The 15,909-nt window shown below is 44.1% G+C and overlaps 1 protein-coding gene across 1 annotated transcript; it reads left to right on the top strand.

The window, feature by feature from the left end:
- Positions 1-611: 611 nt before the first annotated feature.
- NUDT7 (nudix hydrolase 7) lies at positions 612-11,019 on the top strand. The gene is made up of 4 exons (XM_010983370.3): positions 612-740; positions 2,836-2,989; positions 7,385-7,543; positions 10,339-11,019. The coding sequence occupies exons 1-4, from the start codon at positions 706-708 to the stop codon at positions 10,705-10,707; spliced, it is 717 nt and encodes a 238-aa protein (XP_010981672.1). The 5' UTR covers positions 612-705; the 3' UTR covers positions 10,708-11,019.
- The last annotated feature ends 4,890 nt before the right edge of the window (positions 11,020-15,909 follow it).

Genomic DNA, 15,909 nt, shown 5'->3' with positions numbered 1-15,909 from the left:
ACCCCCGGTTTCTGATCCAGTAGCTCAGGCGTGGTACCCAAGAATCGGCATTTTTAACAGCACCCAGGTGGTGCAGTTGCGGCTGGTCCGAGGACCACACTTGGGAGAACAGCGGCTTTCGAGGTCAGCTCCGTTCCCATTCTCTCTCGTTAAGCCTTCTCTGATCTGATTCGGTCACGTTTCGCCCTCATATGCTCTTCAGGGACTAAGGGCTTCTGCTATATCTAGGTAATTTCTTGATTCATATCTCTTTCTCCCATTTGACTGTAACCCCTGCGTTGTCTTTTCGCGCCCTGTGGGCTCTGCATTCCACACAAAGTTGGCGCTTGATAAAATGTGTTGACTGCTTTTCATAAAAGTTAAACCAATCTGACCTCCTAGCAACATTGAGTGCCCGTGTCAGAATCCTCTCAACTCAGCAGCACTGCGTTTTCACCTTTTCGTCCCTTTTTTAACCATCAACTTGCGAATGCCTCATTTGCCTTTTGCAGTTGAGGAAGTGAGCTGCTTTGCGGGACCTGGAAGGCGTGGCCTTAAGCCTCGCCAGCCCCGCCCTCATATCTCGCCCCGCCACAGGTCCTGCCTTGCCTTTGTCCTTAGGCCCCGCCTCTCCCCGCGCAGCCGGCCCAGAGCTGCTCTGCGCATGCCCGTCCGGCCAAGCCCCTGGGAGGGGTCGGTGGCCGGAAACAAACTTTGCTGTGGAAGATGTCGCCACCCTGTCCTCCCCAGGAGCCAGTCAGGTAAAGCCTCCCCGACCCTGGCACCCCAAGCCCGGCCTGGCCCGGCCTTGATCACGGCGAGGCTGACCAGATCACGGGCCGTGGGTGCCCAGGGCATTGGCTGGGACCGTTTTCGCGGAGCCCGCCTGCCCACCCTCCGAGCCAGCGCTCGGGACACTCACCTCCTCGGCCGCTCGCAGGGTCCTAAGGCCTTTGCACCTTCTCCCGCAAAGACAGAGACGAGTTTGGCCTGATGGGTGCATACCTCTTCCCCAAAGGCGAAGCGTTTCTACTGCGGAGCCGGCTTCCCTCCCTGTCCTCAGTCCGACCTCAGAGACCGTGAGCTCGCACCAGGCAGCCCTGGATTACTTCCAGTCGTGGACTTGGGTCTCTCAGTTACGTAACCTCTCTGAGCCTGGCCGTGTTCTCACCTGGCCGGGCTGTTGTGAGGAGTCAGTGAGAAAAAATATGGAGGGATGAACCCATGCCTATGGGGTGGCTGCTACTGCTGGTGTTTTTATGGTGATTACTCCAAGGACCAGCCCCTGATATGGACAGACACGTTTTGCAGACTTTTGCTTCTGCTGGTCCCTGTAGTCAGTTCTCGGTGCCTCTTAAAAGCCACACTGTTAAATAGTCCCTCGCACTCTGTGTAGGGCCAGTTTCTTTTTCCTGATGCGGGCCTGTGCGCATGGGATTTTCTCTGGAGTCCCCTCCAGTGCCAGCATTCTGTGAGTCTTAGGCCAGTCGTTTTTGAAAACCACTGCTGTTACCCAACCACATAATTGAGCAACCTGCCTTGTAGAAAGAGGCAAAAAGTCACAAACGTCTTTGGCAGACAACTGCGTATCTAATAACCGAGACATTTATGATAACATGTAATGGTAATTCGCTGGGCACTGTCTGAGTGTCAGCCACAGAATATGAACCATGTCATGTAAGCCTCACAAGTATCTTCAACATGTCACAGATGAGGAAAGGGGGCTTACAGAGGTCATCCCTACCACTTGGAAACCAGTTCTGGCTAACTTAAACACCTGACCTTGCCCATGATGCAGAAGTACCTTAACCATAGAAAAGTTAAAATCAAATTCTTAAGTTTCTAGAGCTTCCTTCTAGGGTGATAATAAAGTACCCCAAACTGATGGCTTAGCAACAGAGATGAGTTCTCCCACAGTTCAAAGTCTAGACGTTCAAAATTAAGGAGTCAGCAGGGCCACCCTTCCTATGAAGTCTCGAGGGGAGGAGCCCTCCTTGCCTCTTGCAGCTTCTGGTGGCTTCTAGTGTTCTTGGCAGAACCTGTATCTGTGTCTCTCTCTGTCTTCTCCTTTTCTTATAAGGACACTAGTCACTGGATTTAGGGCCCACCCTAAATCCAGAATGATTTCATCTCAAATCCCTCACTAATTGCATCTGCAATGATCCTATTTCCAAATAAAGTCACATTCTCAGGTGTTAGGTGGACATGAATTTGGGGGGGGGGGTCAACACTATTTAACCCACCTCACAAACCAACAATAAAATACACCTGTCAGAGGGACCTAAACAAACCCACAGTTATGGATTCAGGGCACCATTTATGGTTGTAAGTCTAAATACTTGCATTTTACTAAGTCAAAGGTGGACCCAGCAGTCTGGGTTAGAACAAGCCCTCTGGGTGATTCTATTTGCTGCTTAAGTTTGGGAACCACTGTGATAAGGGATTTGAAGACAAGGGTTTGGTAATGTGACATAGGGCCAGGCTAAGAGAAAGTCTTTAACCTTACGATGGTCTAACTTTACAGTGACTTGTTTAGCAAACTTGTCTTCCTGAATATTATCATTGATTTCAACATTTAACTATTGCACTGTTGAAAGAATATTTTCCCATCATTTAAAATTAATTAAGGTTTTAAAGAAACTCAGGTACTGAACTGTGTTCTTAGCAGTTTTTGGCCTTATTTTAGCTTGCCACTAGTCACGTGATTTGGGTATTATTATTCCCACCATATTATTAGAAAGCGCACCAAGACTCAAAAATAGTAAATGCCAGGACATACAAAAAGCAGAAACATCTTTGGGATTAGGAGCTTTTTATCCTAACTCTGGTGACTCAACTGTTTTTTTTCCATTTTAGAGACAATTTGCTAACTGACACTAAGGCCCGCTTAAAAAAGCATGATGTGGGGACCAAGTATTCTCACTTGTCGTCTAAAAAATGTTCCATCCTTTTACCATTGTTGGCTAAAGAAGGAAAACTCTACCTCTTGTTCACCCTCCGATCAGAGAAGGTAGGTGACAGAAAGACTCCTGCCATTAATGCATTAGGACATCAGAAAACCCCATGAAATGTCACTGGCGCATATTCTGAGGTTACAGATTCTCACATGGGACTTTGTAAATTGTGATGTTCGAGGGGGACAAGAAACCACAGGATAACATGGCTTTTTTGGAGAAATTTTGGAAAGTAAAGTAAGTCACTTGGCTAGCAAGTAATTTAAAATACTTTTCGGCCAAGGTTTCTTAACCTTGGTGCCACTGGCATTTGGGCTGGAGAATTCTTGGTTGTGGGAGTTGCTCTGTGCATTATAGGATGTTTAACATCATCCCTGGCCTCGACCCACTAGTTGCCAGTAGCGCACACATGTGCACACACACACACACTTTCTTGATAACCACAGATGTCTCTAGACATTGTTTACTGTCTTGGCAGAGATGGGGCAGGTAAAATTGCCCCTACAGCAAGCCACTGTTTTAGACTAACCCCATCCCAGGTATCATGTGAAAATTCTAAACCACTGAAGTTAACAGCCTGGGCCCTAAGCTGGCTGCCCATGTTTGAATGCAGAGTCTGTCCTTGCAGCTGTGTGACTTCGTCCTAGTTACTTACCCTCTCTGTGCTGCATCTCTTCACTTGCAAAATGAGGACAAGATATTAGTACCTGCATCATAAGGCTGCTGTGGAGATGTCACAGAGGAACAAATGTAAAGCACCTGAAACAGCCCTGGCACTGGCAAGGATTCAGTAAGTCTTAGCAGACATGGCCTGAGGTTTTAAGATATATTGTTGCACTTTAAAGACATGTTGGGCTGGAATGGAGTTCCCCTGGGTACCGTCACTCTCCTTGCTATTGGGGGTACTTCTGAGGAAAAGTTGGGCAAGCAGTAATTTAAACGTTATCCTAGTACAAAAGAGAACATGGTCCGCAATAACTTGGCTTTACAAGCAGAATAACAAGAAGTATCCCTTGGGCAGGGTTAAGGGAGGGAAAGCTGAGGAATCAATCAGAATTTTGTGGATCTGGGATTAGACACGTATGGATTCTTTGTGGTCCGGGACTGGCAACAAAACATAAAAACATTAGGTGATGAAAGTCCAGGTTCCAGGGGAGATACTTCACTGGGAACCTGGGGGCCAGGGTCTCTTCCCAGCTCTGTCAAAAAGCACAAAAGAAGCATTTAAATACATATTTTTTAAATGATCAGATGAATATAATGTAGAAAACCTAGATAGCACCAAAATGGGTCTCTGTTCCACTCAGAGTAGCTTTGCCTGTTGATTACTATGTGAGAATCATCTTACACCATAAATTCTGAGGTGCGAAGGTCACATTTTGTTTAAAAAAAATTAAATCTAATTAAATCTGACTCGAGGCCCTATTTGGCTGTGGGGGCAAGAAATTCTCCCAGGCATTGCTGGAGCCCTGTCCCTCCCGAGAGTCACACAGCAGGACTTGTAGATTTCCTTCCAGTCAGTGGGGAGGGAGGCGCTTGTCATCCATCCCTCCCACTCGAGTGTGGCCTCTCCTGTGAGCTCTGGACCCTGGCACAGAGTTCATCTCTCAGAGTCTCAGTTTTCTCCTTCCTTGAATGGAACTGAAAACAGTGCCTTGTGTGAGGGTTGGTATGAGGGTAAAGGATGTCTGTGAAGTGTCTGGCACTGCCGCTTGCACGCAGTCAGTGCTCCAGGATACTGGCTATCAAGTGTATTTTTCAATTCTCCTTGTCTGGCCCCACCTCACCCAGGGGCACTCAGCTCAGAGCCCTGGAGCCCTGGTGCCCAGCAGAGAGACAGCAAGCACCCCCCTCCCAAGCCCCACACACTGCGGCACAGACCTTCAGACCCTGCAGACCTCCCTCCACCTAGTGGCTTTCCGGAATCAGCTGTTCTGCTTTCTTTCTTCCCCTCTCCCCCGACCTCTGCTCCCAGCTCTCAAAGGCTTGAAATCAGCAAGAGGAAATTCAAGAACAAAACATAGATCGGAGTCTTAGGAAACGCGACAACCTTATTTGCTTCTGCATAGAATTCCATAAGGTTTTATGTAATAACCGTTTTATGCTATTTACAAAAAAATAAAAATAAAAGAGGTTGAAAACTTCTATACTTAGGCCCTTCTGGTGCTCACAGTTTGTGAATAATCATTTTTAATGAATGTGTCTGTTTTCTCCAAAACAGCACATCATTTTCTTAAGAGCAGAGATTCTCATTCATCCAAAATGATCTTTCGTCCCTGTTAATTGGAATAGGAGATCTTTTTGAAAAGCTTTCAAAATACATTTGAAATCATCAGTAAGCCAGGTCTATGCATTTGTGAAGCCTGGTGATTCTCTGTAGTGCCTTCTGTCACTAAGGCCTGGCTGCTAAACGTCCTGACACGGTCGAGTACTTTTTCAAAGGTGATGTAACAGGAGGTTTGTTTCTTATGCATTTGGGTGATGAGTGGTCAAGACAGTAGCTGCACATCCATCAACCTACTCTCGTAACTCGAGTTGACATAAAGATGTGTGAGGTTTCTATATATTGTAGCAACTCTGCAGTGTTACTAATTTATTAGCAGAGATGAACTTCAGAAAGTTTTCCTTCTTCTCCTATAAAACTTCCCCAAATGGGACTTTAAACTATAAAACACTACAAAATTTACAACAGCATCTCATTTATTCTTATACAGATATATTGCCCCGGTGCTAAAAATGCTACCTTGACCTCTTGATTTAGCTTCTAAATATTAAGAACTGACCTTACAAGTCCTCACTGATAAATATCTAATGTGGGCCGGGCACTGAGCCGTGCACTTTGGCCATCAGTTCATGTGACCAGATCCATGTCCCTGAGAGGTGCACACTGGTATTACCCCATGACCCCTTGTACACAACTGAGAAGAGGCAGACCCGGGTCTCCTGCTGAGCCTGAGGTCTCCTTGACAACTCAGCAGAGAGAGGATGGCGTGGCAAGCATTGGTTGGGGTTGGGGGTCAGGGTAAAAGAAATGGATCTCACTTGCTAAGTTTGGTCCCGCAGAGGAGAGAAGAGTGGAAGGCTGGTGCTCCTCCAGTCCTGCCCAAGACAGGAGAGGAGTCATTATAAGACAGAGATAAGAAAGGGAAAAATATCAGGGATGCTACAAACGGAGACACATTCAGGGCGCAGAATCAAGGATACTGACAGAAAGGGCAATGCAGGGACAAGAGAGGCTCCTGTTCTTCACAGACAAGTGCAAAGATAACGGAGCTGCCGGCATAGGTCAATGCCAAGGGCTCCACTGAGCATATGTGCGGTGTTTTAGTCAGTGCTTAATAAACGTATGATGTGCTGATTACAAGCACAGGGTCTAGAATTAAATACTGGCGGAAATTACAGCTTTACTTCTTCCCCTTGTGTTAACCAGCTTATTGAACCTCTCTGAGCTTTGGTTCCTTTATCGAAAAGTGGAAATGTTAACAGTACATTAGCGGCTTATATATCCATCCGTGGTCAGATGGATAACAAATGGTGATGGATACACACAGCAGAATACTACTCAGTCATAAAAATGATTACATGCTGATACATAATACAACACAGAAGAACCCCGAAAACATCATGCTACGTGAAGGAAGCCAGACACAAAGGGTCACTTATTGTATGACTCCATTTCTATGAAATATCCAGGATATGTAAATCCACAGACACAGGGAGTCAGGGCAGAGAGGAGAAAGGAATGGGGATCACCGGCTTAATGGGTGCAGCATCTCTGCTGGGGGTGAGGAAAATGTTCTGGAACGAAATAGTGGTAGTACAACATTGTGAATGTGTTCAGTGCCACTGATTGGTTCACTCTAAAATGGTTCATTTCATGTTATGTGAATTTTACCTCAATGAGAAAGAGACTTTAAAAAGTAGTCCTTTACAGAACTGTTGTGCGGACCCAGTGAAAAGAAATTCATGTAAGCACTCTATAAAGGTTATCTAGTGATAACATCACCTTTTCATTAGCTTTTAGCTTTTAATTCCCCTGCTGAGATAAATCTGTGTGTATGGTATCTTTGGGAGAAAAATCCTAAGTGAGGGTAGTTCTCAAAGTTCATTTATATTTATATATATTTTGTTTGTTTTTGGGGGGGTAGTTAGGTTTATTTATTTATTATTATTTTGTAATTTAACAGAGGTACTGAGGATTGAATCTAGGACCTTGTGCATGCTAAGTGTGCACTCTATCACTGAGCTATACCCTCCCCCTCAAAATTCATTTCTTTAAAGGATCCAAGTCCAAAAAACACCCTCTTCTTTTCGGTCTTGTTCCCCACTCATTACCACGAGTGTGGGCCTGGTCTCTGGCCAAAAACAGAAATGCAGTAAATACGTGTTGAATGAATGGATGGTCCCAGAATTGGAATCACACGTTGCAGCTCTGTTCTTTCCGCATCCAGCTGAGAAGGTCACCTGGAGAAGTCTGCTTTCCTGGAGGCAAGCGCGAATCTACGGACATAGATGACGTGGCCACAGCCCTCCGGGAGGCCCAAGAGGAAGTGGGACTGTGTCCTCATCAGGTGGAGGTCGTCTGCTGCCTGGCGCCACTGCTGTTTGATGTAAGGCTTGGAAACTGGGTTTCTTAGACTCTCTTGAGCTCGCAGTGGATACACTGGCTTCAGGATTCCATGTTTGGCCAAATATGTCCCCCAAGAGTGCTGTCCACAGAGTGAAGAGACTGACTCACGTGTGGACCTTGCCCCTTGTGAGCTAGGAGGCCTGGGGCAAGCCTCCCTTCCCATCCCTTCCCCACCCAGATATGCAAGGGCTGAACTCCATCAGTGGTTGCCTTTCTTTCTTGCTTGCTGGCTTTCCTTTCTTTCTTTTCGTTATCTTTGTTTCTTTTGTTAATTTTTTGTAGTGGTTTTCAAACTGGGTGCTGTGGAACCCCGTAGATGCCTTAATTCTTTCATGAACACTCTGTTCACGTTTATTTTGTTCCAGTATGCATTTCTTTTGAGAATTCTATTGAAAAAATAACACGTACTTAGGCATGCCACATACCAAATTTTAGCTCCTTAGAGGCCACCAGTATATCACTTTTGCCCTAAAGATACTCATTTTCACACACACTGTGGGACCAAGCTTCTCCACGTCACCATGATTGAGTTGTATCCTGAGATCACTAGGGAAGCTGTTTAAAAAGAAAGACTACCTGTAACTGCATTTCTGTGTGAAGCAGGACTTCCCTGATGGCACATCAAGCAAACAAACATCACCACAAAGTGAATTCTGGGGCTGCTCTAGCCAGATTTTACTTCGCAGGAGCTGACTACAACTACACTGTTGTACTAACTGACTTTAGGAGGAGTAAATATTGTAAATTTGAAGTTGGATAACAGAAGTATTTTATTGGTGTAACATTTTTCATGCAAACTTCTAATTTTAGGATAGTTACAGATTTACAGAAAAGTTGCAGACATACTGCAGAAAGTTCTCACGGACCCGCACTTGGGTTCCCCCGTTGTTAGGTCCATTGGTGATAACTAAGAAGCGAATGTTAGTGCATTACTGTTATCTAAACGTCACATTTTACTGTCTTTTACTAGTTTTTCTGCGAACCTCCTCCTTTCTGTCCTGGATCTGATCCAGGACACCCCATTGTGTTTGGTTGTCAAGTCTCCTTATGCTCTGATCCGTGACATTTTTTAGACTTCCATTATTCTCATGACCTTGATATTCTGAGGTGTGCTGGTCAGGGATTTTGTAGGATGCTCCTCAGTTTGGATTTATCTGATATTTTCTCCTGGTTAAGCTAGGGTTATGGGTTTGAGGGGAGGCTACCACAGAGGTGAAGTTGACTCATCACGTATCAGAGGTAGGTATACATTTTTCTTATATAGTAAATAATGTTAGACTTTCGGGTAAATTTTTACTTCAAAGGAAGAATTCCACTGATGCCTGAAAATTAGGAAACCAGTGGATTAGATCATCCTTTGTGAAGATCAATGATGCTGACATAGGTCTTAATTGGGCCCATTTTAAAAATAGAAAAGTCACCACTCAAAGGAGATTTAGTTTGGAAGAAGCTACTAGCCACTCAATCAGTACATCCTCAGTGAGAAAGAAACCAGGCAGAGAGGAAAGTAACATGGGATTAGGACCAGATGTGTCAATTACTTCCTCTTCAACTGTGTTTCCTAATTGGAGCCCTTTTCAGTTTGATGTCTGCAAATCCCCCGGCACATTTTAGGGATTTATTTAGAACTCTCTTGACAAAACGCATCATGGTTAAAAGTTCCGAGAGTGAGAGGAACTCCATTTCCAAGGTCCCCAGGAGCGACTGAGTCCTGCCCACGATGGGGATAAGATACAGCAGGCTGAGCGTTCACTGAGGGCCAAGCATAGTGATGGGTGCTGCTGGGATGAAGCCCCCGCCTCAGGCAACTCATGACCCAGATTTCTCACCCCGAGGATATCAAAAGTCTATGCTCCCATCCTCTACTCCTGGTCCACAGGTTGACTTTCATCATTAATTAGGTTAATAGTCTGAGCCATCACTGTTCTTAAGCATGATTCAGCTGTCCCTCCTCAGAACTTTCCCCAGGCCTGTGTATCTTCCTGTAGTATCCCAGCCTCACAGTGGATCCTTGGCTTTTCCCCTGGGAGTCCTCCCAGGAAGTCTAGATTCTTCTCACTTTAGGTCATGCAGCTCTTAGCTCCTACAGTAAACCCCAGGCTTCCCCATCACGATTCCCAGCAGAATCTTTCACCTAACAGCACCCTAGATTCATTTGTGAGCAGCAGTGGTTGTAAATAGAAATGCTCCCCCAACCTATGTACATATATGTTATGGAAAATAGTTCATGTATAATTATTTATATAGATATGTATATAATTTCCCGTAAGTGGGAATATGCCACAATGACCATTATGTGACTTTTCTGTTGATGTGATGGTACGTACCTGTGTCTACTGATAAGGAGAGGTGTCCATCACAGTCTTTTTAAGGGCTGCATGGTACCCTCTTATATGGCTATAGTCATCATTGATCCACCACCAACTGAGGAGGGACAACTTTAGAGTTTAGGGCTGCTGGAAATCATGCTCTAGTCTTGTATCTTTCCTCACTGGTAGGAATTTATCATACAGATATACTCAGGCAAATGCGATTGCTAGGTCAAAGGGACCACAGTTTTATGATATTACCAAATCACCATTCCAAAATAAGGTATCAGTTTCCGTTTGCGAAAAGATAGCATTTTCCAAGCACGTTTTTCCTCGTTCCCTACCCACCTTCTGTAACTGACTGCTTTGGCCTGTCGTCTCAGCTTACATAGAAGGGGCACAATTTTAGCATCAGAAACAGCATCTCTTCACTTCTCGATTTGTGGATTTTGTTTTCTGCTTTCAGATCGATACAGTAGTAACGCCGGTTGTAGGATTTATAGACCACAACTTCCAGGCCAAGCCTAATCCTGATGAAGTTAAGAATGTGTTCCTGGTGCCTCTGGAATATTTCCTGCATCCCCGCGTCTACCATCAGAATCACCTGACACGTTTTGGCCGGGATGTGATTATTCATTGCTTTCAGTACACAAACCCTGAAGATGGTGTGACTTATCATATCCGGGGATTAACTGCAAGATGTGCCTTGTTTGTGGCCTTAATTATTTTGGGGAAAAAACCCGCCTTTGAGGTTGAATTTGATCTCAACAATCTGACCTCATCCTCTGAAAAGTCCTTCCTGCAGCTTCATAAATGTGCAACAAGTAAGTTATGATTTATGAGACCAACATCCAAACAACTCTTTAAGAAGTGTTTGTGTGTGCTTAGCCACAGAACAGCAATCATGCCGGCTGGTGGAATTTGACAGGTGCAGAGTATTTTTCCAGCAATAGGAAGGTAAAAACCTTGTCTTTTTCCTAGTTGCCCTGTATTATCTGAAAAAGCAAAAGTCTTTCCAAAGTGGAAAAATGTATTGATCGTGTTGCAGAATGTTACGCAAAATTTGTTAACAATATTTTTCTCATACATGTAAGGAAAAGGAACAGACACAAAGCAGGCACTTAATAAATATTTGTTGACTCTGTGACCTTGTGGCATTTATCTTATCTGTAAGAGGTAATATCTCTTCTGGTCTGTTACCTGTGACAAAATCTTCTGACCAGCCATCAAAGTCTCTCCTCCTTTTCTTTGATGGCAGGAAAGTTGAAACTGAGCCTGGAACCTCCCCAGGTAGAAACAGCATCACCGAAGTTCCCTTACAGTTACATGTAGCCCTGAAACTTAATTTAGGCCAATGGGGTGTGAGTGAAAGCCATCCCTGCAGGTCATCTCCAGTGTAAGAGAGAAACCAGCTTCCCTGGATTCTCTTTCCCTTTCCATGATTTATCTGCAACCCAGCCTAGACTATACAGATGAAGACAATTCCTGCAGGAATAGCAGGACCAAAAGATGATGAGAGCTGGGATCTCCAAGTGACCCTCTGGAGGAAAGCAACCCACGATCCTAGGAATTTCACCTGAGGCTGTTCCATGAAAGCAGAACAAAATTCTGTCATTGCTGCCTCTGTAATTTTTTATTTTTCATTTTTTGCAAGAGGACAGAATCTATTTTACTTAACAGTTTGTCAGTTTGACTTATAACTTTTAAATATTTGGGTAGCTAAAAGGGGAAAGGGGAGAGGGACAAATTAGGAGTTTGGGACTAGCAGATTCAAACTACAGTATACAACATAGATAAAAAACAAGGTTGTCTGGAGTTGAAAAAGAATATATATGTATATGTATAACTGAATCACTTTGCTGTACACCAGAAATTAATGCAACATTGTAAATCAACTATACTAACTATTATATATAAAACAGATAACAAGATCCACTGCACAGCACAGTAAACAATACTCAATACCCTGCAACAGCCCGTAATGAAAAAGAACATGAAAAGGAATACATATATAACTGAATCACTATTGCTGTACGCCAGAAATTGATACAACACTGCAAACCGACTACACTTCAATAAAAACAAACAAACAAAATACACATGATGGATACTGAAAATATCTGGGTAGATAACAAGTGGGCTTCCATTTGTATTCCTGCTCTGTACCCTGCAAACATTAGGAGAGAGTTGATTGGAATTAAGACTGCGCTGAGAAGAGGATTCTCCCCGTACGGGTGAACCAGGCAATACTTGAGCTGACTGCTGCACAGTAAGGAGGGATTATTTAGGGAAGGTGGATGGATGGAGGCTGAGAGGGGAAGGCAGAGCTGCCACTGTAATTTGGGGTTGCTTTTTTAGAGCAGAGCTGTAACCTCGACCATATATCAGAACACTTGAAAATAGACAGATATTCACCCAAATGTGAGAGGTCGCCAGCAGTTAGAATTTAGGATGGTCTGACATTTATCATATAGGTCCTGGGACATGTGCAAGATGACGTTGGGTGTTGGTGGAGTTTGACAGTCATCATCCAGGGTAGCTGAAAGGAAGGAATATGAGAGGCCCATATGCCTACAGTCAGGAGAGAGAATGTTACCTGTCTCAGTACGACAGCAGAAAAACACTGATTTCAAGCATGATCCTCAAATCAAAAGTCAAAGAGACAAACGTTCTGAACCGCACGCCTTGAAATCTACCACTTTTACAAGGGCATCTCCATATATCATGCTTTAGAGTTAGCAGGGATATCTTTTTTAAATCTTTGTAAATAAAGTTGTATTGGCACACAGCCACACCCACTTGTCTACATATTGTCTATGGCTAGCAGGGATTTCTTTGTTTAATTATGGCATTAGCCATCCTGCCCCAGGTCAGGGAGGGTCATGAAGAAAGTCACCTAACCTCAATTGTGTGATGAGTATTATTAGATTCTTAAGAAGCCAGACCATTTTTAATAAGACTGTATTTCATATAGCTGAAAATATGATGCCCACACTAAACCCATCAGCCAGCCACACAACTGTCCATTTCTGCGGAGTTTGTATTTCCTGAGAGTTGGCAGAGGAAAATATTCGATCTGCTGCTTTATACCCATAGATGTTGAAATGGTGCAAATCTGGCACCGACCACGAAAGCAGGTGTTGGGTGAGCTTCCCCACTAACATTCTGTAACTAGCCCTGCGTGAACAGGCCTGAACTGTTTCTGAACAATTATAGAGGCGTTTGCAAATGTGTATTTACAATCTGACAGCGGTGTAACTGCCAGGTAGATTGTTGACCTCTCTGGCAGTGTGGAAAGCTACCTTCCCAAACTTTATTTCTGCGAACTCCCCAGAACTGCCTAGTTTCTAAGAAGTGGTGGCCCAGCTGAAGTCTGCAATCTAAGTGACACCCATGGCCGCCCAATTTAAGAGGCTGAATAGCTAGTGATGGATGTATTGCCTCCACCCTGTTTTTTTGGTGGTGTATTTTAGGTGCATCTGTGTTCGGGGTTCTAGTTAAATATCTTCCGGTTAAAAGGGACAGAAGTCTAGCGTATCTGGGTCGAATGAAAGAAGTTATTGGCAGAATACTGATCTCACAGAATCTGCAAAACCACTGAAAAAAAACAGCCTCAAGAAACATAGCAATGGGGACCGACCCCAGCCAGCTACCTCAAAAGCAAGAGGATGTGAGCCTTCACTTTTGCAACCTGTTATTAGTATGACAATAACCGTCTTATTGAGTTGATTGATACTGACATAGAAAAGCAACAGAAACAAAGTTCTTCCATCCATAATTCCTTAAAGGAAGCTCCATTTGGCCTCACCTGAGTCACCCAGCAGGTTTCCAAAAACCTGCAGACATTTTCAAGGGCAAGGATCAGAGTTGGGGCCACCAATACATGTGTCTCCCTATAACCCCTGGGTGGGAGCCTTTCTGAAGAAAGTGAGCTGGATAAACATCCCCAAATATCGACTGCCTCCAGGCCCTAGAAGTCTGTAAATTCTGTGGATTCTGCCTTCTAGGCAACTCGACTCTGTCCCCTTCTTTGCATCTGCGGCCTTGGTAAGCAGGTGGTTAAGAGCCCTGAGTCTGGAGTCAGGATACCTAGAGGTGAATCCTAGCTCCAGCATCAGCCCATTCAGTGACCTTCAGCAAGTAACTCATTCTCTCTAGGCCTCAGTTACCTCTTCTGTAATGTGGGAGAGATGAACTTTATTTTAGGGCTGTTGATGGAATTAAAGAGCTAGAACACATACCTCTTAAAGCACACCCAAATGCTCAGGACAGTGCCTGGGAAACAGTAAGGGCTAATTACCTGCTAGCTAGTAATCATGGCATTATTACAATGGTCACATCATATTATAACAATAATAATAAGCATTGTTATTTCTCTAGTTCTGAATATCACTATTTTCCCATACCAGAAGTTCCTGAATTATCTTGGTTCACAGTGAGTACCCTTGGCCTCTCAGGAATTTTTTCACAGTACGTCTAGGCCAAAAGAGACACCTAATAATTTTGTTTGTTACGTTGTTACATGCAAACAATGTAGTAAGTATTCATGTCCTACTAACTCGGTAGCCGTTTGAAAATATACAATATACAAGAAAAATACTATTTTCATTTCAATCTTTAAAAAAACCCACAATTGCTTCCTGATGGGATGTGTGCACCCGTTGGGCACCCAAGTAAATGGAAGATTCAAATACAGTCATAGGATAGGAATAAATACACAAACACGGAGCAGAGGGACAAGATTTGGGACTCAGGGAAGCCACCTTGGAGGACGTGCTAGCTGGGCTGAGCCTTGATGGATAAGGAGACGCTACCAGGTGAATAATATCCAGGTGGGGGTGGGGGGGCTGATGTTCATTAAGCTCCTATTATATACCTGGCCCTTCACTTTGATTATTTTATTTAACCCTTCACCAAACCCCTGCAGTAGGTACTATTATTATTCCCATGTTTAGATGAAAAAATTTGAGAGTCAGAGAAATTAAACATTCACCCAGGGTCACACAGTTCACAAACGGCAGAGCCAACATCCAAACCCACACGTATGAACTTCAAAGCCTGTACTCTTCCTGCTACACCCACTGACTCCAAGACGAGGCTCCCTTCCTGGAGGCAGAGGCAACAATGGAAGGTTAAATGTACGTTTCCCTTGAATCACCTCGTGTTTAAGTTTGCCTTCGTCACGTCCTGCAGCTTATTCAGCTGGTGTTGCACACAGTGAGATGAGTAATTAACTATGATGATTTTAATTAACATGGAACATATCAATTAGTAAATGAAAGTGCTGGCATCCTTGTTAATTGAACAACACCCTTCCTGGTGCCAGCTTTCCGGTGAAAGACCTAAGATGGGGCAGCATTCCTCCAGCCCTTAAAGAAGATGATTAAATATAATTCAAGTCTTTTGCCGGTTTCTAGTTGGTTTCTTATCTGAGAGTAGCATGAGGTTTTGATAAGATTGCTGGAGTGATCTTCCCCTGGTCCAGCTGTCTTAGACTGGCGTACTTGGGGTCCCTCCTGGGGTCTGTGAATAGACTCCATTCAGGATTCCTGATTGCCCTCCCATCACCACTCAGCCCACCTCCCTCTGCCTTCTCACTCTTGCCCACTACTCAGATTTAAGAGTCAATGCCTCTATGCCCACTCCTTCAATCACCTCTATTTCATAGCATGAGCATGGCTTCATTGCACCTATTTAATATATGTGTATCTTCGTGCTGATTCCAGCCATGACTCTGGAAGGGACAGATCCACATATGGTAAGAGCCCTCCAGTCTGACTTCCCCTGGCCTCTAGTAAATGGACCAGGGATCAATGGTCAACCCAAATGGAGCATCTAATTTGACGGCCAGTAATCTATGACTTGTGTGTTCTACTTAAATAGCTGAACTAAGTCTATTAGATTTTCCAAGGAGTATGAACCATACCAGAAGGCAATAGATGCTTGAAAACTATTTTGGTGCACAGAACTCCTACACTATTGTAAACATATACAGATCTATCTTAGCCCTCCAGAGTGAATGCTGAGGAGTAAGCTC

Source organism: Camelus dromedarius, chromosome 9 (genome assembly GCF_036321535.1).
Source record: "Camelus dromedarius isolate mCamDro1 chromosome 9, mCamDro1.pat, whole genome shotgun sequence".
In the NCBI taxonomy this organism is placed as follows: domain Eukaryota; kingdom Metazoa; phylum Chordata; class Mammalia; order Artiodactyla; family Camelidae; genus Camelus; species Camelus dromedarius.
The sequence above is the reverse complement of the archived record's forward strand: the minus strand, read 5'-3'. Positions and strand labels throughout refer to the sequence as shown.

Excerpts from the sequence above, each read along its gene's own strand:
- NUDT7 (XM_010983370.3), top strand. The coding sequence starts at position 706 with ATGTCGCCACCCTGTCCTCCCCAGGAGCCAGTCAG. Across the intron at positions 2,990-7,384 it reads TCACCCTCCGATCAGAGAAG|CTGAGAAGGTCACCTGGAGA; the intron begins GTAGGTGACAGA and ends TTCCGCATCCAG. Across the intron at positions 7,544-10,338 it reads TGGCGCCACTGCTGTTTGAT|ATCGATACAGTAGTAACGCC; the intron begins GTAAGGCTTGGA and ends TTCTGCTTTCAG.